At 43.8% G+C, this 24,792-nt stretch overlaps 2 protein-coding genes across 10 annotated transcripts in view; one reads left to right on the forward strand and one right to left on the reverse strand.

The window, feature by feature from the left end:
• The first annotated feature begins 575 nt into the window (after positions 1–575).
• LOC119661709 (sphingosine-1-phosphate phosphatase 1-like) lies at positions 576–18,128 on the forward strand. Its single transcript, XM_038071164.1, has 5 exons — positions 576–1,096; positions 1,191–1,344; positions 11,690–11,786; positions 16,624–16,796; positions 16,849–18,128. The coding sequence occupies exons 1-5, from the start codon at positions 736–738 to the stop codon at positions 17,264–17,266; spliced, it is 1,203 nt and encodes a 400-aa protein (XP_037927092.1). The 5' UTR covers positions 576–735; the 3' UTR covers positions 17,267–18,128.
• A 5,142-nt stretch (positions 18,129–23,270) lies between these two features.
• LOC119658491 (multidrug resistance-associated protein 1) overlaps positions 23,271–24,792 on the reverse strand; it is an 84,252-nt gene continuing 82,730 nt past the window's right edge. For all 9 annotated transcript variants that reach the window (XM_038066007.1, XM_038065967.1, XM_038065961.1 and 6 more), the window contains one exon: positions 23,271–24,553. In XM_038066007.1, the coding sequence (XP_037921935.1) occupies positions 24,362–24,553 (192 nt within the window). In that variant the 3' untranslated portion in view covers positions 23,271–24,361. The remainder of the gene's footprint in view (positions 24,554–24,792) is intronic.

Here is a 24,792-nt window from a genome sequence, read left to right on the forward strand (position 1 = left end):
CCACCGACCCCGACGGAATAAGATGGCGCTACAGCAAACTGGAAGCCTTTTCACAAGAGCCACCAACCGCACCCTTTCGCACAAAGCACCGGAGAGCAAGTGGGACATCCTTGCCTCTTTCCTGTTCCTATTCCGGGGTAATTTCCTTTTCAACCGAGGTCCATATTTACCCCTTCGCAGACTCGAAACTGGAAAGGCGAAACCATTGTATTGGTGGGCGATTGAGATTACGAAGTTGCGACTCATGAGGAAAAGAGAAAGAACGATTTTGTGCCGGAAAATTGCCGACTAGTGAGTTGAAGACGCTTCAAGTGCAACAACTTTGCACAAAAAGCCGGCACTAAACGGTACGGATGTGTCGAATGGCGCGAAGATTTTAAATTTTTTCTGTTGGAGAATAGTTTTGTCGAATTTAATATGAAAAGCATAGTCTGAGTATGAAGTAAAATGTTTTTCATAATTCCCAAGAAATAACGTAATGTTTGAATATGTCTGAAGAGAAAAGTATGCAAGAAAATTTTCCCGCTATCACACACGAACCGTTTTGCGAGAAACGTCACTTATCAGCGAATGTATCCAAACAAGAATTGTCAGTGTCAAATTTGGCGAGTTGCGGTGTGGTGTGTGATTGTTCGTGGAGTTTTTATTTTCGGCCTTGAACTGGGTTATCGTCGAAATTCAATTGAAAATGAATTGAGAGTACTTGCGGCGTCTACGCGAAAACCAACCGTCGAAATGTCAGCCACAATAGAGTATTTGAAGAGCCCCGAGCTCGTGGTGAGAATTCAACAGTTTTTCGGTGTCGAGTATTTGAATCCGCCGTTTGGCTCGCCTCGCAAAGGTGTCCCTGCAAGCCCCAATAAAATCCAGAATGGGCACAGATCCACCGCCAAATCCACTCAAGGACCGAAGGAGAAGGCCCCGGAACAGGCGAGCTACCGAATCCGGAACAAGTGGTGGTACTACTTGTTCCTGATTGGGACCGAGCTCGGCGACGAGATCTTCTACGCGAGCTTTATCCCGTTCTGGTTTTGGAATATTGATAGTGCCGTCGGGCGGCGCGTTATCTTCTTATGGTCGATCGTGATGTACATAGGTAAGATGAAGCGGGCCTTGAACTCTCGCGTCCGAGAGTTGGCTGCCGCAAATGGGGTGGTCAGTGATTAACCCGTGTGCGTTGATGTGTACAGGTCAGAGCTGCAAAGATATCGTCAGGTGGCAGCGACCTGGACCGCCGGTCATCCGCTTGCAGAATAAGTGGGCTCTCGAGTATGGAATGCCTTCGACTCACGCCATGGTCGCTGTCTCGATTCCGTTTTCGGTGCTGATTTTTACATTGCAAAGGTACGTGACTCGCTTGTTAACTCTTCATTCTGCTAAATGTTATGCAATAAACAAAATAAAATTGGAGGCTGTTCGATCTGAACTCTAATAAGGAAGATATTTTAGGCCCGGATCAACGAGTATTGTGGCGTTTACTATCATTAAATTATTTAATCTTTCTGTTCCATCAAAGTCGCTTAACAGATAGTCAACATTTATCACCGAAAAGCATACTTTCATTCGCACAGTTTCCCGTTTTTTCCCATTTAGCAACTAACGAGACTCCTATAGAGCATAGAGAGCAAGGATGAGTCGATCAAGTTGGACTCTCTTAGAAAACCGGATGGAACTTTCACAAACTCCAAAGTTGAGTCTATACAGCCTCTCTTGGAAGTACACCACTCGGGAGAACAGGTCTCAGAAGTAGGAGAGAGAGAATTGACGGTTTCTGCAAACCTTTCAACACGAAGGGGATTCGGACACTACGAGGGCCGTTTTTACCAATGAAAAGGCGAGAGCTACTATATTTTGAATGCTTCCAAGCACCTGGCATGGATGGCATCCACCCAGCGATGCTTAAGAAGGGTGTAGAGCACTTAGAGCAACTTCTAAGAAATATTTTTCGATGCTGCCTTGCTCTAGGCTACGTGCCTTCCTCTTTGCAGAAGGGAAGCAGTCAACGACGCTCTGGAGGTGGAAAGGCTAAGGCGGTTGGCTGGTCTATCGGAGCTTTCGACGAGGAGACATTCCTGGCCGCATTGGAGGGAGCCCATGATCCGGATGGAACAGCGGTGGAAAGGGTCACACAGCTGTCTCAGCGTGTAACCGAAGCATGCGACGCTACGATGCCACGACGACGTTTGCACCACGGCAAGAGGCCAAACTACTGGTGGAACTCGGAGATCGCTGCCTTGAGATCCTCTTGTCTCCGAGCGAGGAGACTTTCCCACAGGACAAGAGGAAGGCCGGAGCACCAGGAGCGTGAGGAGGAATACAGGGATCTGCGAAGCAACCTTAAGAAGGCCATTCGGAGAAGCAAGCGGGAATGCTACCAGAAGCTCTGCATGGAGGCTAATAAGAATCCGTGGGGTACAGCCTACCAAGTTGTAATGAAGAAGATCCGCGGGCGAAAATCACCTCAGGTGACATGCCCACGGCTCTTGTTGCAAATAATTACAACTCTTTTCCCGCAGCAGGAGCAGGACGAAAGAGAACCCCAACTGGCAGCTCAGCAGGACGTCTTCTCGATCCCTGATGTTACTGAAGAGGAACTTTGGGAAATCTGCAGACGTATTGGGGACAGCAAGGCTCCGGGATTGGACGGAATTCCGAACAGGGCTCTGAAGGTGGCAGTCAAGGCCAGACCAAGGTGGTTCGCAAGCACATTCGAATCGTGCATGGCGGAAGGAGTGTTTCCCGCCCAGTGGAAGAGGCAGAAACTGGTCTTGCTACCGAAGCCTCGAAAACCACCCGGCGTGCCCTCTTCATATCGCCCTATTTGTCTCTTAGACACCATGGGGAAGATGTTGGAGAGGGTGATATACAACAGGCTGCTCCCGTTCATCGAGCTTGCGGGTGGTCTTTCAGAGCGGCAATATGGGTTTCGGCGAGCCCGTTCTACGGTCGATGCAGTAGCAAAGGTCGTGGAATTGGCTCGAAATGCGATGGCCATGGGCAAATGCTGTGCTCTGGTGACGCTGGACGTCAAAAATGCTTTTAACTCAGCCAACTGGGGCTGGATTAAGGGCGTTTTGGCCAAACTGGGTGTTCCTAGCTACTTGGCTCGGCTCATCGAGAGTTACTTTTCGGATAGACTTCTCTGGTACGAGACGGACGACGGGCCGAAGGAGTACATTGTGACAGCAGGTGTGCCTCAAGGTTCTGTATTGGGACCGCTGCTGTGGAACATAATGTACGACGGAGTGCTTGGCCTTCGCGTGCCGAAGGAGACAACGCTGATTGGTTTTGCGGACGACTTGGCGGTAATTGCAATTGCAAAGCATCCCGAGGACGTGGAGCTTTATGCAAATGAAGCCATTCATACCATCAAGTCATGGTTACGAATGGCCAAGCTGGACCTGGCGGACGAAAAGACGGAGGCGGTCCTCATTACCAACCGTAGGAAGAACAACACGGTTACCATCCGGGTTGGTAATCGTGAGGTCGTCTCAAAATCGGTTGTCAAATACCTGGGGGTGATGATCGATGCCAAGCTGAGTTTCAAGGGACACTTGGATTATGCGCGAGAAAAGGCAGCAAATGCCAGCTCATCCCTTGCAAGGATGATGCCTAACGTGGGAGGGCCGAAGTATAGTCGCAGGCTACTCATCGCGGGAGTGGTGAGGTCGATCCTGCTATACGCGGCCCCTGTCTGGGCGGGAGCGTTGAACCACGCGGTCAACCGAAGGAAGATATGTTCGGCATACCGGCCAATTGCGCTAAGAGTGTGCAGCGCATTTAGGACGGCGTCGACGGAGGCAGTGTGTGTTATCGCAGGAATGATCCCTATAGATCTTCTAGCGAGCGAGGGACACTGGCTCTACGAAAAACGGAAGGCAAATCCAGCCGAGGTGAATGCGGATTTCCGAAAAGCCATCAGGAGAGAGTTGTGTGGCAAGTGGCAACAACGATGGGATAACTCCGACAAGGGCAGCTGGACCCATACATTGATCCCGTGCATCGAGAAATGGGTCAACCGAAAGCACGGAGAATTGAATTACCACCTGACACAGTTCCTTACGGGACACGGTGGCTATAGGAAGTACTTGCATCGCTTCGAGTTGGACGAGTCTCCCAACTGTCCTGAATGCGGTGCTACACTCGAGGACCCGGAGCACGTTATGTTCTATTGTCCCAGATTTCTACAGCAGAAAAGGAGGTTGAACAGCATCTTAGGGGCGGACATCGAGCCCTCCAACCTGGTGGAAGAGATGTTGAAGTCGGAGGAAAACTGGATGGCGTCTTTCTAAAAAAAAAAAAAAAAAAAAAAAAAAAGGTGGTCTTTATACCTAAGCCTGGGAAAGGTGACTATTCAAATCCAAAGAACTTCCGGCAAATCAGCTTAACAAATCATTCTCTGGAGAGTCTGGAGAGACTGGTTGAGCGTCACATTCGCGAGAAGGCCTTAAGGTCGCACTCAGTTAATGAAAACCAGCATGCTTACCAACGTAGAAAGTCCTGTGAATCTCCTCTTCACTCTTTGGTTTCAAAGATTGAGGACGCAACTCTGAAAGACGGGTACGTGATGGAGGGTGATCGTGGATATTGGAGGGGCGTTTGACTGTGTGCCCTTCCAAAGGCTCTGTGATGTCGCCAGAGAGTACGGTGTTGATGAAACTTTAATTCATCATCATTATCAACGGCGCAACAACCGGTATTCGGTCTAGGCCTGCCTTAATAAGGAACTCCAGACATCCCGGTTTTGCGTCGAAGTCCATCAATTCGATATCTCTAAAAGCTGCCTGGCGTCCTGGCCTAAGTTATCGTTCCATCTCAGTCAGGGTCTGCCTCGTCTTCTTTCCCTACCATAGATATTGCCCTTATAGATTTTCTGGGCTTGATCATCCTCATCCATACGGATTAAGTGAACCGCCCACCGTAACCTGTTGAGCCGCATTTTATCCACAACCAGACGGTCGTGGTATCGATCATAGATTTCGTCGTTATGTAGGCTACGGAATCGTCCATCCTCATGTAGGGGGCCAAAAATTCTTCGGAGGATTCTTCTCTCGAACGCGGCCAAGAGTTCGCAGTTTTTCTTGCTAAGAACCCAGATCTCCGAGGAATACATGAAGACTGGCAAAATAATTGTCTTGTACAGTAAAAGTTTTGACCCTATGGTGAGACGTTTCGAGCGGAATAATTTTTGTAAGCTGAAATAGGCTCTGTTGGCTGACAACAACCGTGCGCGGATTTCATCATTATAGCTGTTATCGGTTGTGATTTTCGACCCTAGATAGGAGAAATTGTCAACGGTCTCAAAGTTGTATTCTCCTATCTTTATTCTTCCCGTTTGACTAGTGCGGTTTGATGTTGCTGATTGGTTGGTTTTCGGTGCTGACGTTGCCACCATATACTTTGTCTTGCCTTCATTGATGTACAGCCCAAGATCTCGCGCCAATCAGCACCTGCTCGATCTGGATGAAGGCAGCTTGTACGTCTCGGGTCGTTCCTCCCATGATGTTGATATCGTCAGCATAGGTAAGTACTTTGGACTTAAAGAGGATCGTACCCCTTATCCATGGCCAGGTTAAAGAGGACGCATGATAGGGCATCCCCTTGTCGTAGACCGTTGTTGATGTCGAAAGGTCTTGAGAGTCATCCTGTTGCTTTTATCTGGCCTCGCGCATTGGTCAGGGTCAGCCTAGTCAGTCTTATCAATTTCGTCGTCTCATGGCCGTGTAGAGTTTTCCCCTGGCTATGCTATCATAAGCGGCTGTAAAGTCGATGAAAAGATGGTGCAACTGATGTCCATATTCAAACACTTTTTCCATCACTTGCCGAACAGAGAAAATCTGATCTGTTGCTGATTTGCCTGGAGTGAAGCCTCTTTGGTATAGGCCAATGATGTTCTGAACGTATGAGGCTATCCGGTCTAGCAAGATAGCAGAGAATATCTTATAGATGGTGCTCAGCAACGTGATACCTCTATAATTGCTGCACTGCGTGATATCTCCCTTTTTATGTATGAGGCAGATAATGCCTCTTTGCCAGTCGTCAGGCATTGATTCGCTGTCCCACACCTTGAGCACAAGTTGACGAACCACTTGGTGTAATTGGTCGCCTCCATATTTAACCAATTCAGCTGTAATTCCATCGGTTCCTGGCGACTTATGATTTTTTAGCCGATGAATTGCACGGACTGTTTCTCCTAAACTTGGTGGTGGCAGTATTTGTCCGTCGTCTTCAGTTGGCGGAACCTCCAACTCGCCGATGTTCTGGTTGTTCAGTAGTTCATCAAAGTACTCAACCCATCGCTCCAATATGCCCATTCTGTCGGAAATCAGATTTCACTCTTTGTCTGGGCAGAATGAACATCGAGGTGTGTAAGGCTTCATCCTGCTGACTTGTTGGTAAAACTTGCGCCTCTGGTGCGGTTCCTCCCTGTACTTTTCGAGCTCACAGCCCTGTTGGTTCTCACAGGTCTACGTTTTCCGTCTGTGAAGTCGCTTCTTCGCTCCCCGGAATTCGTGATAAGTCTCTGCGAGTGCCCGTGTTCTTTGAGAATGCAACATTACTCGATATGTAACATTCTTTTGTTCCGGTGCTAGCTTACATTCATCGTCAAACCAGCGATTCGGACTCTTTGCGGCTGAGGCCAAGTGTATTTGTGGCCGTATTTATGATAACGTTCTTCAGGTGGTTGTGAAGATCATTTGTTGATGCTTCATCTCCAGGATCTCTGTTGACTGCGGTTATTGTGGCATCCATTTCTCTCTTATATATGTTGCGGAGGTCTGTGTTGTGGGTGGTATCAATGTTAACTCTCACCTGATTGTCAGAGGGGATTCTGGGTGCTGTTGTTATTCGAGCTCGGAGCACCATGTCGACGAGATAGTGATCCGACTCTATATTGGCCCCCTATATGTTCTGACAATCATCAAGGCTGAGAGGTGGCGGAGTTCGATCAACACGTGGTCAATTTGGTTGAAAGTGGTCCCGTCTGGAGAGGCCCACGTTTGTTTGTGGACCGCTTTCCGCGCAAATCAAGTACTTCCAACAACCCATTTCGTGTGATACTGCTAATTGAACAATCCGCATCCCATTATCATTTGTATTTTGGTGTAAGCTATGGGAGCCAACGTATCGCCTGAATACGGGCTTCTTCCCTACTTGGCTGTTAAAATTCCCAAGTATGATTTCAAATCATATCTGGGACAGGCTTCGAGGGTTCGTTCTGCTGCCTCGTAGAAGGTATCCTTCTCCGACTCTGCAGTCTTCTCTGTAGGGGCGTGAACGATAATGAGGCTTATATTTCTAAATTTGCCTCGCAAACGCAGAGTGCTTAGCCGTTCGCTTATGTTTTCAAAGCCGATCACAGCAGGTTTCATTTTTTGGCTGATTAAGAAACCTACTCCGAGCACATGGTTTACTGGATGGCCACTATAATATATGGTGTAGCGACTCTTCTCCAGGAAACTGTGTCCAACACGCTGAATTGAGTGTTGATCGCTACCTAACAACGGAAGCGAAGAAAGGCTGCCCCCAACGAGGAGTGCTATCGCCACTTCTGTGGAGTATGTTGATAGACCCACTACTATGCGAACTGCAAAATCTGCCAATACATGTTCAAGCTTATGCGCATGACGTAGCTGTGCTGCTGGTCGAGCTCTCGGAATGGTGTGTAGAAATACACGACGCGCCGTTGATTTGATTGACAATTGGTGTCTCAGGCATGGACTTTCAGTAAAACCGAATAAAACCACAATGATCTTCTTCTTTTTCTTCAGCTTTTACAAGTGGGGTCCGCTCGTCATGATCGGTTTTGTTATTTTATTTTATCAAATGCCTGATCTGGATGCAATCGCGAGGTTTTTAAATACCCATTCAGCGTATCAAGCCACAGTTGTTTCGGCCTGCCTTTTTTTGGATGTTCAGGCCAATCTTGGCAAGTGAATTCTCGTTAGCACGAATTGCGTGATCATACCATCGAAGACGCCTCTCTCGCAATTTTTCCACGATCGGTGCAACCCCATAATGATCGCGGAAATCCTCATTTCGGATGTGATCAAAACGTGTCACGCTGCTAGTCCAATGCAACATCTTCGTCTCCATTACCGCAAGACGCCGTTCATTGGCTTTTATAGTCGGCCAACACTCAGAACCATAGAGAGCAACTGGACGGACGATATTGCGGTAAATTTTAGATTTGAAACGTTCGTTGCTACGTCGATCACAAAGAACACCAGTTATGGAACGCCACTTCATCCAGGTTGCGTTAATGCGTGAAGCAATTTCATAACACAGTTCTCCATTGACTGATAGCGTTGACCCGAAGTATTTAAATCGCTCAGTTCTGGGCAGATTACTGCCGCTGACAGTGATAGTGTCTGTTCAAAAATTCAGTTTTGTGTAGACTCAATCTGAGAATGTGTTGCATGAAGCGATCATTCCATTTTTCGACAAATTACTCGAGATCGTTTTTGCAATTAGACTCTAGGAAAACCTCATCTACATAAAGAAGTGTCCATAACAAGAACAAAGAGGAGTGGTGAGAGGCGCTTCTTTGATGAACGCTAACAAAATCAGGAAGCGATTTTGATACACCCACAATACTGCGAACTTTACTTTGCGGATCATGGTAGAGCAATTTAATCCAGCGCACGAGTTCTTCTGGTACTAAGTGTTGTCTTAAAGCATACCAGATGAGTTCGTGTGGCACACTGTCAAACGCTTTCGTTAAATCCAGAAATGCAATGTAAAGAGGGCGATGCTTCTCACGGTGTTTCTCCATGAGTAACTGCGCAGCGTGTATTGCATCAGTAGTTCCGCAGTTCTTGACAAATCCAGCTTGATTCGCGGTTTGAAATAATTTCGCGAATACGGTTGTCAAGAATGCGTTCAAAAATCTTCATAGTATGGGAAAGTAACCGGATCGGACGGATCGTGGATACAAGACCTACTTAAATCTCTACCGAACTAAGGAGTACGGCTTCCGTGTTGAAACGCAACACCACGACGAGGTCCGAGGGCCTCTGTTCGCTTGAAAGTAACCAACAGCCCCCATGAAGCTCCCACTAGGGGGCCAATCGCAACAACCGAACTGAACGCACATACAACAGGAATTCTCCTGAAGTATGTGAATTCAAGGGCTTTCCCGGTTCCCATGGTACCAGTATATCCCTGGTAAGGATTTCGTGATCTATTGCCACTTCAGATGAGCCGTTGTGCAGGCTCGGGTCTGATCGCCCTAATTAGGCCTTTGGAGCATTTGCCTACTGCATCAGGGCCGGCAAACCAATGTGATACAGCGTCGCCCGGTGCCACCACTATGAAGGTTCTCCTCGGCCACTTGGTTCTGGTACAGCCGGTAGGGTTGCCGCCCCGTCTTCTTCATCGCCACCTCTGAGCACAAGTTGCGCTGCCAAGTGGAACTACTTGTAATGAAGCTAAGGAAATAAATGGCGCCCAACGTGAGGCCCAACATTTCCTGGATTCAGACCTAATTTCTTGCAGGGTTTCTGAATCAAGTGGAAGATAGCTTATTCCGGCTCACAACTTCGTTTGGTGATGTCGGATAGAGAATCAATAGATTCTCAACAGTGTGCCCGGCTAGCTCAGTCGGTAGAGCATGAAACTCTTAATCTCAGGGTCGTGGGTTCGGGCCTCATGTTGGGCGCCATTTGTAATGAAGATCAGACGATCATCCTAAGTGAAAAACGACCTAGAGGGAAGAGCTATCCCGCAAAATCTTGAATAGGGTCATCCTCTGAAATACTGGCCTGAGGATGTCAAGGAAGGCAGGGAATCTCAGGGGCAGCGCCTCAATCACGATATAAGGCAGAAGAAACCATGATCGGGATTGCGATCCGTCGTGGATTTTCCTCCCGGCACTCGGGTTCGGAGACTTACGGCTCCACGCGCGGGTTCTGGTTTTTATTCGTTAGACCGTCGCGAATTCCTTCGTTTATTGTCTATTTTGAAACCCGGTGCAGACTCACGCATCGATATAGACACGTTGATTTTGTATTAATGCCACGTACGTTACGGCTTTTGGCAAGTCGATACAGATCTTTCTCGCCATCCCGAGTGTCCGGTTTATCGTAAAGATTTTTTTTTGTAATGAACCGCTCGGGATACACCGATCGCTTCCTTTGCTTCGCAGTTGGCATTCTTATAAATTTGCCAATTGGTGAGCGTTTTATCGTTGAGAAACTTGTGGTAATGGCGTTTCTTTCGGCGGGACCTGTCACCAAGAGAGATCAAGTAGGATTTAGCATAGTGGAACAACTTCAATTATACTTTATTCATCTCTTTCCCTGATCTCATCATTTTATTTTTGTTTGACTGAGGACAGTACAAAGTACGTTGCCTCAAACCCTCCTCCTTTACCTGTGCTAAGGGATTAGCAAATTATATATGTTAATAGCATGGCGGAGTTGTGGAGTAACTCCAAGTACACTTTTACTGAGGATTGCGATTATGTAAGCTCCGTACATTGCCACACAACGATCAGAAGGATTTTAATTTGGTCGGCATATGGCGATTCACAACCAAAACCCGCTCATGCGTTTCCACTGCTGGAAGACAGTTGGATGGCGGATGCGGCCCATATTGAATTTGGTGGGGTAACGTTCTGCTCCCCTGCTGACGGATGCAGTAGTGGCGATATGTTAGCGATGGTAAGCGACCGTCAAATGATAGTTGCTTTTGATACCGATCTCAGCATCTCTTTTGTTGTGCATATTCAGAAGGCAACTCCTAAATCTACTGGTAATCGCGATATGGTCGATTTGATTAAATGTTCGTAGCCGTTCAGTCGAAACCTAATTGACCTTGTTACAGGCCATGTGCTCGAAAAGGATGCCGCTGATGACTAAACCAGCATGTAATTAGAAGAAAGAAAGTATCCTTCCCCACTATATTGGAAAGCTCCTTTGCACAATGGTGATGCACCTTAATCTGGTCCGGAATATTGCCGTCAAGATCCTGCTAGAAAGCAAGTCCCAGGTCAAGACAGCGCGTCTTGCGGTAACCGTGAGTAACACTCCGGCATCAGATTTACATTTCTTATCATTTGCTTTCCCCGAGTATAAAAGCATATTGCCTCAGAATTCTGCCATCTTACTTCGCATGGGCCCAAAATTTTAAAGTTCTATCGTTCGGAATTCTCATTCGAGTTGGTGAAAGTGAGCATTCTGGGGACCTTCGATACCGTTGTTGTGGATCGTGCCTACAGTCTACGAACTGCTAGGCGCTCTCTGTAGCCAAAGGCCATAGCTGCGTGGTCCCTTTCTAGCAGAGGCGGCGTAGGCATTTCGGTAGCAAGGAATTTTCAAAATTTACAGTTGGTAGCTCACAAATTTCTATCGACTTCTATCTAATATTCTAATTTCTATCTCGATAAGCAGAGAATACTTTTAGTAAGTTATCAGAGAGCGCAAGTGATGTATGCAAAATTAAGAGGCTACCAATTTATAAATAATGCTTTGAAACAGTTCATACCCTTTTAATTTAACTCCAATTAAAAATAATCGTATTCAGCATTGTCTTACAACTAATGGTCGTAAATTGTATGCGAATCTTATTCATATGTTGAATTCCGAGCAATTTTATTATTCTTCCTTCATCATAATTAGTTTAGTTATAAACAACCCTAATTGCCAGAAAGCTTGTTTCATAACCAAATCTTTTCATATTCTCCTAGATACCAATATCCCGCTTTAATAGGATTGATAGCAGCGACAACGTGGTGTTCAGTAATTTGTGTGAGCCGCCTTTATCTGGGAATGCACAGCGTATTGGTAAGCGAGACAGCATTTTTAACCTTTGATTCTATCCACACTAAAATAGCTCCTAAATGTTACTGTAATTATTTATTACTTTTACGTGTTTGTAGACGTAATCGCTCATCTACATTTTATGAGAGATAATGAGAAAATTACTGATAAACTTTCATTGGTGAAACGGACGCGCGCGTTATATCTTTGTAGATAGCCTTATCAATTGCGGACTGATAATGTAGAAATTAACGCTTGAATGAGTAACTCTTACGGTCATGGTTAAGACTTCGCAGGGGGTCAGATAACTACAGGCTGTTGATAATCAGTACTGTTTGGAGAGTTCTTGATAATAGCACTCGATCTTTAGTGGCAATTGTAATAGGTTTTTACTGAACGGTAGATATAATTTGGATATAGGCCAATAAAATAGTGTAAGTCATAATCTGTGATTCACCATTTACCCCGGAACTGACAATATTTTGATAATGAAGGACCACCATAAAATAAATGATGAGGCAACTGGAAGTTGGATTTTCATGATTCATGGCTATTTTGTCAAAGTAGCCAAATAAAAGCAAATTGAATATGATCATGATGATCATCAGTTGTATTTCTTTTTAATTTTTCAGTAAGCAAGTGTGATTAATTCAAAAAAGGATTTTTGATGAGTCCAAGAATAATTCTTCGTGTCCTAATGCGTTGGACGTTGGTGCAGCTACATTGCGTCTCTGGGACATTGTTTGATGAAATGTTCTGACAATGAAACAATTTCTGGAGTAAGATTAAAAACTCTGAACTGGACTTTGATTATCGCCGGACATTGATCAGCATTAAGTTGATACGTTTATCATGACTTAGGCATCGAAATATTTTATATTCCGGATCTTGCTTTTTTGTTAGGAATAACTCCAGTCAGTTTCAATATTTTAATTGAAGTAGGAAATAATGCTCTCTCTGCTTTAAGTATATGAATCAGCAAAACCATTCATGTTTTTCATTGTATATTCTGAACAACGAAGTATAAACACCAGATATTCGAGGCATTGTTTTATCTGGATTACCGTCCTAATATTTTTATTATGTTCGTTTGCTCCTGGCAAGGTAAGTTTTTTTGTGACTAATGGCATCTAGCCTCTACCACTTGTCCCTAGGGGAATTCTTTTCCCAGTTTCTGATAGCAGCATTTCAAAATCCTACTGACACTCTAATTGTTGGTTCCGATTCCGGTATGGGAGAAATTTAACTCTCTTTCGCTGGATTATGTGAAATTTCATTTTCTTTTGCACCACAGGTGTGCAGGCGCTACTAGCGATATATGCCCTCAATGCACTCCTGTATATCCTCCTCTCCCCTCCGGCGTACAGTGCTGTCAGGGTACGTGAGTCCCGATGTTTGACAGCGAAGCTCTAGGGCAACAGTAACATAGCCGACTAACGGCAACTTTGGGTATTTTTGTTGTGGACTTTTCAACCAGGGCGGAATGGAATAGCGGCTATGTGCAGTAAAGTTATGACATAGTATTCTTTACCGATGGATCAAAAATGGACGGTGGAGTCCGTGCAGGATTTTTCTCATATACGCACAGTTCAGCCGAGTCGTATGGTCTTCCGGAAATCGCCCAGTGTATTCCAAACAGGGGTATTGGCGATACCGTAAGCCTGTCGATTGTTGGGGCATGATCCGAGCTCCGTAGATAACATAGTCATTATGATCGGCAGAAATTAAAGCTTTGCACGCAATGGCGACATCCTTCAAGTTGGTGGGCTATGCAGGACGTGTTGAATGAACAGCCCGGCAGACTGGCCAGACACGCATCTGCTTTTGACGGTCCCTCGGTGGGCACAGTCGGCGTGCCACTGGCAACTGTGAGGAGTGGAATCTACTCGCACTGCTTAGCAGCCACTGGCTTCAGATGGAAAAGGCCCACCGGTTGCACTGAGTGGAGTAGCATTTTGCTTTCTTATAATAAGATCTGATCGCGAGAGTTTTTCTCCCAGACGCGTGCAAATGCGTACACAATTATAACGGTTTGCGCGAGGCACTAGCCTATGGGGCATCATGTGGCCAGACTCGACATACGACAACCCAGTCGAAGTTGCGGAGAGCAGTGACCAACCCTCAATCATTTACTTTGATCTAGTTGGGACCAGGCTGGGGACACTAGGAAAGCAATTCTTTGGGACCTTAAGATCTCGGATTGTTGGGTCGGGTGGCTAATATCTTTCGTAAGGCTACCAGCTGCCTCTGCCGACTAAAACGAATAGATTCTGCTAGCCTTACCCTTTTCATGGCAGTCAAGGTTTTAGGAGTCTATAGCATCAAAACGATACACCTGCGGTTGACTCCTCGGAGCGCTACTGATGCCAACCTACCTACCCTTCGCCACAGTGACTAGCTATTCAAAGTTTTTCCTCAGCCAATTGACTCAGTCTTGGGCAAGAACAACTCATTAGATGTTGCCTCTCACCTACCTTGGGAGCAGCGTGACCGAAGTGATTACAACTTGGTATTTGCTTTCTTATATAAATCTATTAAGACGAATTATACTCAGGGCAAAAATTGCCTAGTGGAATTCAAGCCTAAGGCGGGCGAAGCTAATCTACACTTTGTTTAAGAATTGAGGGAATCCTGAGCACGCCGTTCAATTGGTAGTGAACCGGACCAGTTGGGAAGGAACTTCCTTACACTGTTTGTTTAGCTTCGGCCGACTTATGGATGAATTATACTAGGCGGTTTTCGTCCTGAATATAATTCCTGCCCACGTCGTGTTTATGGGTTTAAATAAAACGGCAAACACCAACTTGTAGCCACTTTCGTCACGGTGTGAAGGAATGTCCGATGAATTGCCTCTGCCCTGGGCGAAATCGTAAGTTGTATATTTTGCAAAACGGGTAATAACTCCCGACTGAAAGCTCCGTGGACTACAAACAATGGAAGTAAGTTGGTTCCCAACTGGTCCAGTTTGCCATCCCTCAAATCTTGAACAAAATGCTCTTTTAACTGTTTTCCTCCAATTCCGCCTTTATATAACAATCTATATTCCCTGGCTGGCCTGAAAATGAGACTTTGTCAATATGTATCTTTGAACTGCAATTATTTAGTTCTCCTTGGTTCGGCGATCGTTGGGACATACTTTATGTTCACCGTCTTGAGACCAACTGAAGTGAGGAAATCCAACAGCGTCTCTCCTCTAGGATCATCTATTTCCCCAATAAATATGCTCAGTGGTCGCATCACGACCAATTAAAGAATTCAAGACCACCTGATTCCGGGTGTTTTACCAGTTTCGTTAGTCATTGCGTTGGCGGAGGGCATATGGAAACAACCAGGTGCGTCCACGTCATCATCTTCTCTCCGCATTCTTCCTGGTACAATCAGAAGAGCACATTCTAATTGGCAAAAGTTAGCCTGAAGTTCCTCCGTTTTCTGGGAGATTTAGGCGTTAATACCGCGGACTGGTCGGCTATAATCGGGTGTCCAGGTTTTCCCATTATGGGAGTTGCAGTACTCTGCTTTCTAGTTGATTGCGCCGTACGCAATATGTGCACACTTTCCATTGAAATGGAAAGGATACCTCCCACAGAGTTCTTCGTGAAAGGAAATCAATTTGGTAAGGCCTTCAAGATCAGCTGTAACTTAATTGCTCAAAGTTGTAGGTGTCGCACTTTCTTACACTGTTACTGATGACAACACGATGAATGCGAAATTGCCCGAAGCTGGTTATCAAAAATTTGCTATGGGAATTAAGCTTAAGAGAAGGCAGCAGGAATTATATTATGTTTGACAAGGATAATAAACATCGGGAACCGCACTGCAATTACAGGTTGCTCATAACTATCACGGTTTGATAATTTAATTTAATTGTTGTTTAATAATTGTTGGCGCAATAATCCAATTAGATCAGGGCCTTGAAGTGTGTTAGAGCACTTCATTCAAGATCGAAACGGTGCACTACAGTACACTATTGTCAGTATTCCGCTCGCCTAGGATTATTATCTTCATTCGGTTCGGTCAAATCAGTGTGTCATGATATAAATCGCTCTGGCCCCTGTGAGATTTGAACCGTGACCATCCGCTACGAAAACCCAGCGCTCCAACCACTGAGCCATCTGGACATATGGGGGCATCTGGCAGGCCGTAAACTAAAGAAGAGTCGATTTGGAATATCGTTTGATTAAACTGAGAGGGATAATCCTTTAAGTGCTGAAAAAGTACAAAAAAATTGTAACCGGCGAGGTAGTTCTGAAAAAAAACGCTGGACCTATGCGGAAGTATTCAGACTCAGACGGGTGAGGGTGATTATAGGAATGCTTGGGTCTACCGACTGTTCTGAATGCATCACATTCCATTGTTCACGATGATGGAGGAACTCAAAGAGGTTGCAGAAAGACATGAATGTGGACATGCAATCCAACAATCCGATTAAAGAGATGTTAAAGTCGAACGAAAACTGGGTGCCTTAAATATAATGATACCCTACCCCCTACCTACCCCCCAATACAAGAAAGCTTTCAAGGAGAAGATTCTACGCGAGAAAGAAGCGAAGGATTACCATGAACGTGCTGGTCTAAAGCAGTGTTCTCCCTGTGAAGCTATCCTTTACGGTTTGATTCCGCGTTCACGGAGATGGCGGCAAGAAGAACCTGGAGGCGGACTAGCCGATGTAAATAACAAACGCTATTTTAACGTGGCCAAGTAATGTCTTTCTAAAATTTTGATCTTTGTAGAAATAAATCCAATGCCAGGTCATCAAATGGTATAAAAAAAGAACAAATGTATGTGAAGAACTTCCCCCTCTTTGAAACTCTCATAATAAAATAAAAAAATATATTAATAAATTTTCCCTTCTTTTTTTCAGGATATAATAGCTGGCATATTACTGACGATCTTTCTTATGATTTTCCTGATTCCTCTAGTCGACTTTTTGGACTACTACATTGTAACCCACTTATATTCTCCGCTTTTCGTCCTATTTATATCGATTATGTTAATCGTATGTCATCCCAAATCTGACAAGTGGACCCCTACAAGGTAATTTTATCATTTTAGAGCTCGATCCACCTACATCATGCTTTCTTCGCAGGGGTGACTCCACGATGATGGTTTCCGTCACAGTTGGCCTTCAAATTGGTGCCTGGTTAAATTATCAAGTTGGTGACATGGTTCCAACCAGCCTTAAGCCACCCTATCAAATAATCTGGCCGACATATCAAATGTTTGGTATGCTTTTGCTTCGGACTGTACTGGGATTGTGTTGTATAGTGGCGACACGAGCAGTAGCGAAATCCATATCGTATGCCTTCGTATGTGCAATTTTAGGAAAACGTCCAAGCGAAATTCGAAAGTCAGAAAGTAGCTTAGAGAATCGCAATAAAAATGTCGTTGACTTGTGTTATAAGTATTTTACCTATGGAATGATTGGCTTTAATACGCAATATCTTTTACCAAATGCCTTTAAATTAGTTAGTTTAGGGCGACCCGACTTTTATACCGAAATTTAAATGAAAGTGAAAATGTTTTGGAATGCTGAGTCAAGCAACAACAACTAAACTAGTCAAATGAGACAAGGATATTCGCTTCTAGTGCTCGAATTTATCAAAAATATTCCACTATGTATTGTTTCTTTGAAACACGAAGGTTCATCTCTAGTGAAAATTTTAAAGTTAATACATTTTTATGCTGCTTGATATACAGAATATGTCAATCAATGCCTGCTAGAGATGCTGTTGTCAGTATACAGATATGCTTTATGCCTAGGTTTTAAGCTCGCAATACGCTTTCGTGGAAGCGAAAGACAAAGCTAGTTTTGATATCGTACAAATTGTTACCCATCCACACACACTTTTGTCGTGCAAACATCATTTATGAATGATAAACACGAGATATGCAACGGCTCTTTGCACACGGGAAATTGGTCAACTAAAACATTTGTGAATTGTTTCTTTGACTTTCATACATATCAGTATATTGTAAATAATATTTGTGTTCAATATATACGCTTTGCATAACAATTGTTGTGAAACAGAGAAGAAAAAAAGTAGATGTTGCCCATTCCATTCATTGTTTACAAATGTAAGTTACAAAGCAATAGGTGCCTCTATTGCAGTTATATCAAAGGTTGTTATTTAGTTTATTGTCTCTTATGTATAAGTAATTATTATATACTTTCGATTGTGGTGTTATTGACTAGCACAAATTGAAGTTTTTTTCAATAACGTAGGAGAAAGTTCGATTTCAGGTTACATATCCGAATGCTAATGTTAACTCAATGTTTATTGAATTTGTCACAAAGTGCACACCATATGAGTCTTCAGATTTGTAGAATTCATAATAATAGGAATAAAAATTATTAATTAAATGAAATGAAGGTATTTCTATTTATATTTTAATATGGGAGCCGAGGGCAGGCAAACATGAATATCCAATTGCCCACCCCATAGAACTGCCGCTAGATTTTACCTCGCGGGTCGGTTAGCAATTATACTGATATTTTTATATGATTATCTTTCGCTTTTCCTTTACGCTATACGGAGTTTTTTTAGAAGTTTATTACAAATGCTACCACTTTCTACGCCCATTTTCCGAAATGTTGGTCCTCATGCTCCGCGTCTTCTTCCGAGTCTCGCCAAGTTGAACATGAAATGAATCGACGTACTCGAAACTTGGTAGGTATTTACCACAGTTTAGTGGCCAGATAGTAACTGAGCTAACTGGTGATGGCAATCCAAAATTAGTTTCTGTCTCCATTCAGAATTAACTTGTATGCTTATCGGTCTTTCGTTGAATAACCGCATCGAGTCGAGTCATTTAACAATTGATGTTGCCTTTTCCTCGTTCTCGATTATTTGCACGACCTAGAAACCTAAAACCTAAAAAAGTTGGCAAAATTGACCGTGAAGGTCCACCCGTAAAGATTGATGATGATGATGATGATGATGGAACCGGCGACGGCACCTATTAACTGGCCACAGGAGCACGCGCTCCAAAATACAGTTATTCGTTAACGTGACGGGTTTGCTCTAATTCTTAGAAAGTTAAGCATTGCATGAAAGTGGCACTGGCGGATTTGGCGACAAGTAGCTGGAGTCGAATCAATATTTACCGCGAATTTCTTCACAGTTGGTGGAATTATTTCACGAGTACTCAAGAGATCGCACTAATTCGGACTGCGCGCTGTTCCCGTCTTTGTTTCCTCTTCCAACTCCGCTTTCTTCGTATTTTTTATAAACGCATAGCGAAACATTAAAACACACAGTTGCCTGCGATTACAGGATCAGCATTTCCAACGGTAGGTGTGTATGATTCCCGGCATGCAGCGTATATCGCACAACATAGCTAATGAAAAGGATCATCTAAAAAATATCCTCTCGTCGAATTCACCTACGCTAAGACAATGTTGTTCGTATGAGTTATTCAATGACTTCAAATTTGGTTCGAAGTATGTATTAGAGATAATATCCCATGGTGAATTGCACAGCAATGTCTTATAAGTAGTCAATTTCGCGTGTACAGATTTCCAAATTGTCCGGTTCAAATTAGCAACTTTTAAATAATCAACCGAAACTATCTCACAAAGCTGTCGTATTATATAAAGGTCTTTAAGGGCCGCCAATCCCACTGTTCTTGTCCACGCTCCGACTTTGTAACTTTTCTAATACTTTTCGTATTTTGCTTCGAAAAGGAATGGAACTGTGTCGTTGCGAATTTACGTCATTCGCTGCCACACAAACAAGGCCTTCTCGTTTCCAACTTGTCTCCAACTATCCACCAAATGCACGCGCCAAGGAAACGTCTCAACCGAAGTAACTTTGTTAAAGTGGGAGAATTCGGCTTTGAATTTTTATCACCGATTTACGCAGGCCAAATAAAAGATTAATACTCACCGATGAGATGAGCGACGTGTTGTGCATTAAATTGAATTCGAAACGCGGCTTTCTAACTACAATATTCACCCGATCCTCTTTACTTTCCACCGTCCTAAAAGACACTCTCAACTCGACTCATCAGTCCAGCCGTTCTTTCCTTGTCACCGTCCAGCTGTTCTTCCCGAGAACCGTTCTGCATGACGCTACTTTCGCCTTGAACTCTCTTAAGTTCATGTTGCAGCAACATGCGCCGCGGTCACTACTTATTGCAGAAAAGACAATCTGAACAATATATTGAACCCACAGGCGAATGTTGCATTTTACAACGATTTACATTTTCAAAACTGTAAAAAATTTTAAAACTTTTTCTTTGAAGTATCAAAATGAGCAGGGAGGGCCTACTTCTCACGATTACTCTGTGCGAAGTATTCCCGCTGTTTTTAATCATCTTCATGGCCCGGTATCCCTCCGCCACAGCACTCCGCCCCCAGCTGAATCCTAAAGGTTTCGGTGAGCGAACCTGGGACGAGGCTATTCGGTTGCGGCCAACTGGCGGACGTCAAAACGAACGCGGCACTCTCGTTACCTTCCATTGCCGTCGAATTCCTGGAAGACAGGTTTCAGCCTGTTCAAGGAGATCCTTTCGCGTTTGTTACCGACGCACGTCCAGACTAAAAGAATGCTCCACATGCTTAAGAACCTTATAGAGCCCCTCGTACGGCTGCTTCCGGAGGGCATCAGTCCTCTTGAATGAAATGGTAACACATTTCAAGGCCCTGATCCAATATGGATTGTTATGCCTACAATTATTATTATTATCGGTCCTCACCAGAACATGGATACAAACTTCAAGCTCCCCAGAGGTGTGGACTGCGTGTGACAAGATGGAAGAGGTGGCTTTAATTTGTGAACGGCCTTTCGCAATAGATGCAACAATCCGGTCTCTCCAAGGCCGTCTCTCCTGTCGAGGATCAGGTTGTCAGCAAATCGAAGGTTCTCCCCGTATACCGACTCAAATTAAGCCAGAGCTGGCAATAAAGAACAGGAGACCAAGAAGAAGGAAAGGCAATACCTGCGAGCGGGACCGCTCGTCGCAAGCCATAATGGCTGCCTTCAGCGTTTCATGCCAACTTTCTAGTATCTGCTTGGACTGCGGGTGGTATGCAGTTGTCCGCTGACTTTTGAATCCCAGGAGTTTTTCGAGCTCCGAGAAGAGAGTAGATTTGAATTGCATTTCCTGGTCTGTGATGATTGCGGCGGGAACACCAAAGCGCGAAATCTCTTCTCGGCAGAAGGCATTAGCCTTGCCCCAGGTCATCGCGTACACCGATCAATGATCGTGAGGCAATATTTGTAGTCGTGCTAGTCTCCCAAAGGAACTATAATGTCGAGATGTATGGTGTGGAAGCGCCTTGTTGACGTTTAGTGATTATATTTTTCGCATGCGATACACTCTCTGGCCTCCGTCCTTGTTATATGGCCTAGGTCTCCTATTAGAGATCTCGCAGTAGATAAAGGAAAGCGAGCCGAAGAAAGGAAACTCCTTGAACTTGTGTTGGGAGTCCGATTGCAGTCTTGGAAGAACTGCGTCCCCCTTCTGGGCCTCAGATACTGCCGAAAAAGCGACTGCAACGAACGGCCTGCATTCAAGGGAATATCGGAAGTGCTTAATACTCAGATACGCAGCTAGTAATTCCCGATTATAGGCGCTGTAATTCCGTTGAGTTGAATTCAACTGTTTTGAAAAGAAACCGGTCAGCTTTGATTCATTCTTTGGTGAAAAGCAGCGCCTACTGCCGGTGCCTCAGGCATCGATAAACACGGCGACAGATGCATCTGCTGAGGGAATGCCGAAAGAGTAGCGTCTACCAGATGTCGTTTTGTGGTTTCAAACGCTTGGACGGTTTCTTTAGACCACAACCTCCCGCGAATCTTTGATCTTAGGACCAGGCAGGAAGGCGTTAAGTAATGCCTGGTGGCGAGGGGCTTTGGGTGGGAAACGACGGGAGAAGTTGATCATGCCCCAGAACCCTGCAAAGCCTTTGATCTTGTTTGGCAGCGGAAACTTCGCTTACATTTTGTATGGTTCGGATTGAATTCTGCCAGAGATGATGGAATGGCCTAGAAATTTCAGCTGGTGCTGGAGAAATTTTCATTTGTCAACATTGAAAATTAGGCCATTTCGAAGAAGGGGTTGAAAAATGCATTCTAGACGAAGCAGAAGTCCCAGTTTCGTAGCACAGAGTGAATGAAACTCTGGAAGATTTGCGCCACATTACACAGGCCATAAGTCATCCATGTAAACTTGAAGAGTCCGAAAGGTATTCAAATTGCTGTCTTTAGAATATCTTCGGGAGCTACAGGGATTTTAGGGTAGGCCTTGGCGAGATCCAAGATCGAGATAACATGATAGTTTTCCAAACAATGCGCAGTCTTGGATGAGTGCCGCCGTTCGTCATTGAGTCGGGGACCAAATGGAGTGGAGATGACCAACTGAGGTCTGCATATACCCTACTTAAGTAGCTGCTTAAACTTTTTCCGCGCAACAGTGAACTTATGTAGTGATTGAGGACCCACCTTTGAGAAGATTAGGGAACCAGTAGTGTTGGAGTTGTGTTGCTGGACATCATACGTAATTGGCTGAGGTAGAGTACAATCACTAGTAATATTGCGATATTTTTGTTGAAATGCGTGGATTGACAACGTCCTCAGAAATGATAGAAAGAGTGTTTTTGTTAGAGCTGGTTGAAATGTTCCCTGACGGCCGAAGAGAGGTTGTGGGATCCATCCGGGACCTATCTGCATATCTACATACAGCCCATAGTGACACAGGAAGTCTGCGCACAAACCTACGGTGGTATCAGCACAAGCCGGAGTTCGATGCGGACGGTGTTTCTCCATAAGTAACCGCGCAGCCTGTATTGCGTCAGTAGTTTCACAGTGTTTGACAAATCCAGCTTGATTCACGGTTATTTCAACGATTTCGCGAATACGGTTGTCAAGAATGCGTTTAGCCTCAAGTAAAGTAGTGATATCATGAATGTGATCCCCCATTGATGATTTCGAAGCTACCTCGCGAGAAGAAGAAATGCATGAAGTCTATGATTTGGTCATTCGTGGCATACACAGGTTGGAGAGTACGTAATGAGACCTTCTCTTCGATAAAACATGGCATCCAACTCTGGCTTGCCACGTTTCAGCCAAGCTTCCGTGCATCGAAGCTTGCTAGCATCAAAGCCCCTGAACACACACACAACACGCCCCTGAACAAGCATGAATCAAGGGGATCAAGCAGTGTAAAAAGTGCCAATGAATTGACCATGCTGCCGTCAATTGTAATTTGTCCTCCAGGGGTGCAAAGCTTGTCCTTTGCGAGCACCCTGCAAACCCAGGAGGAAAAAACACACGCTTCCAATAATTGTGGTTCGTCTGACCTTTCAGCTAACTGTAACTCCATAATTACAACAGGCTACGGCCTTAATAATAATTGGATCTTCATTGAATGGAAACGTCAATATCGCTACTATCTTCCAGATAAATATGGGATGAAATCCTGCCATTTGTCGTTTGGTTTCTCTTTTTCCAACAAGGAGTGTTCGATGCACGAGTGCTTAACTTATTCAAATCAAACCAGTTTAAGTAAAAACAATTGCAAAATTTTTATTCCATTTAAAAGGCAAAATTAATTGAATTCCCGTTTTACATTTATAAAATACATTTCAATATACATTATAATATAGTTTTATTTCGAAAATGCTGACTAATTATATACAAATACTCCTGAGAGTATAAAGTGCTAATCTCTTCGATCCCTGCATTTGCTTTGTTCCTTTTTTTGCGCACTGTAGTTTCTAATTTCAATTTAATTTATTTTTGCAATAATTTTCTGTCTTCAAGGACATACCGATATATCATACAACATTATACTCATTTCACAATTTACAACACTTGATAATGATACATACATTAGGTTGACGATGTGTGAAGTGACAGTGAAATGGTTTTCATTGTTACAACACAATAGAATCTCTTCAAGTTTGAATGCGTATTATGCTGAGGTCGGTATAATATATAAGGCAGATTCATTAGAATTAGGATTCGATTTATTTTTTTATTTTCTACATCGAAATGTAGACAATTGAAATTATGTTACCTAACACAGAAGTTGAGAATGATATTAAGTTATATTGTAAAGTACACACGTTTCTGGTTCACATATTCATGTGTTAAGTGCGAGCATTATCAACAAAAAAGTGAAAAAATCAACTTAAGTATTTTTCCAGGTAAGTATCCTTGTTATGTTTATACAAAAAGATTTTATAAAATAAGATTGATCTACAACAGTTAACCAGCAACAAATTATTCTATTTAATTCATCATTTTGACAATGATCATAAAACTAAATCAACTTTGATGGAAGTTATTCCGTTTCTGCTTGCTGAAAGCGACACTTGTGACTCCTACTTTGCTTAAAATAAGACATTGCTATATCCTCCAGACAACAGAATGAAAAGAACGAAATTTAACAATACTGATCTACACTTACAGAGAAAAAAAATCATAGAAAGAACTAAAAATAGAAAAGATGAAACAAAGAAAAGTTTTGAACACATATAAACTTAACTTTCAGAATCTGGCCATAAAGAAAAGGAAAAATAATTGTTATTCCTACATTTATAGATACATTTTCACGAAATATAAGTAAAAGAATTTACTTAAAAACTTAGATAATTACGCCAACCCTGCATCTTTAGCCATACTGTAGAAGGCTGATCGTTTGTTCTGCAAAAGAAGTGTTGGTGCATCGAACTCAGCAATTTCACCTTTGTCCAACACCAGCACTTTGTCCGAATCCATGATTGTATTCAAACGATGGGCTATTGTAAGTACCGTACAGTCTTTGAATTCGGTTCGGATGGTTTTCTGTAATCAAAAGAAGTTATTGGTTAGTCATGATTGTTTTTGTGTGGGAATGAGTTGTCCTGAGCCCATCATCCACTTACAAACCAAAATTTTCATTTCATTAGCTTTAACCAGTTTAGGTTCAAATCAGGCGATTTGGGTCGATATAATTCATGCCCCTGTCGGGTTTTGAATTTAATAAAAAGGGCTAAATGCCACCTGTTGCCGCTTTCGGTTACGCTGCTCCGCAGGCTAGAGGC

Source organism: Hermetia illucens, chromosome 1, assembly GCF_905115235.1.
Source record: "Hermetia illucens chromosome 1, iHerIll2.2.curated.20191125, whole genome shotgun sequence".
Taxonomy (NCBI): Eukaryota; Metazoa; Arthropoda; class Insecta; order Diptera; family Stratiomyidae; genus Hermetia; species Hermetia illucens.

What these genes read in the sequence shown, in the direction of transcription:
- LOC119661709 (XM_038071164.1), top strand. Translation starts at nt 736, where the DNA reads ATGTCAGCCACAATAGAGTATTTGAAGAGCCCCGAGCTCGTGGTGAGA. An exon ending in CTGATTTTTACATTGCAAAG is followed by an intron (nt 1,345 to 11,689) that starts GTACGTGACTCG and finishes ATATTCTCCTAG; the next exon opens with ATACCAATATCCCGCTTTAA. An exon ending in TGGGAATGCACAGCGTATTG is followed by an intron (nt 11,787 to 16,623) that starts GTAAGCGAGACA and finishes TCTTTTTTTCAG; the next exon opens with GATATAATAGCTGGCATATT.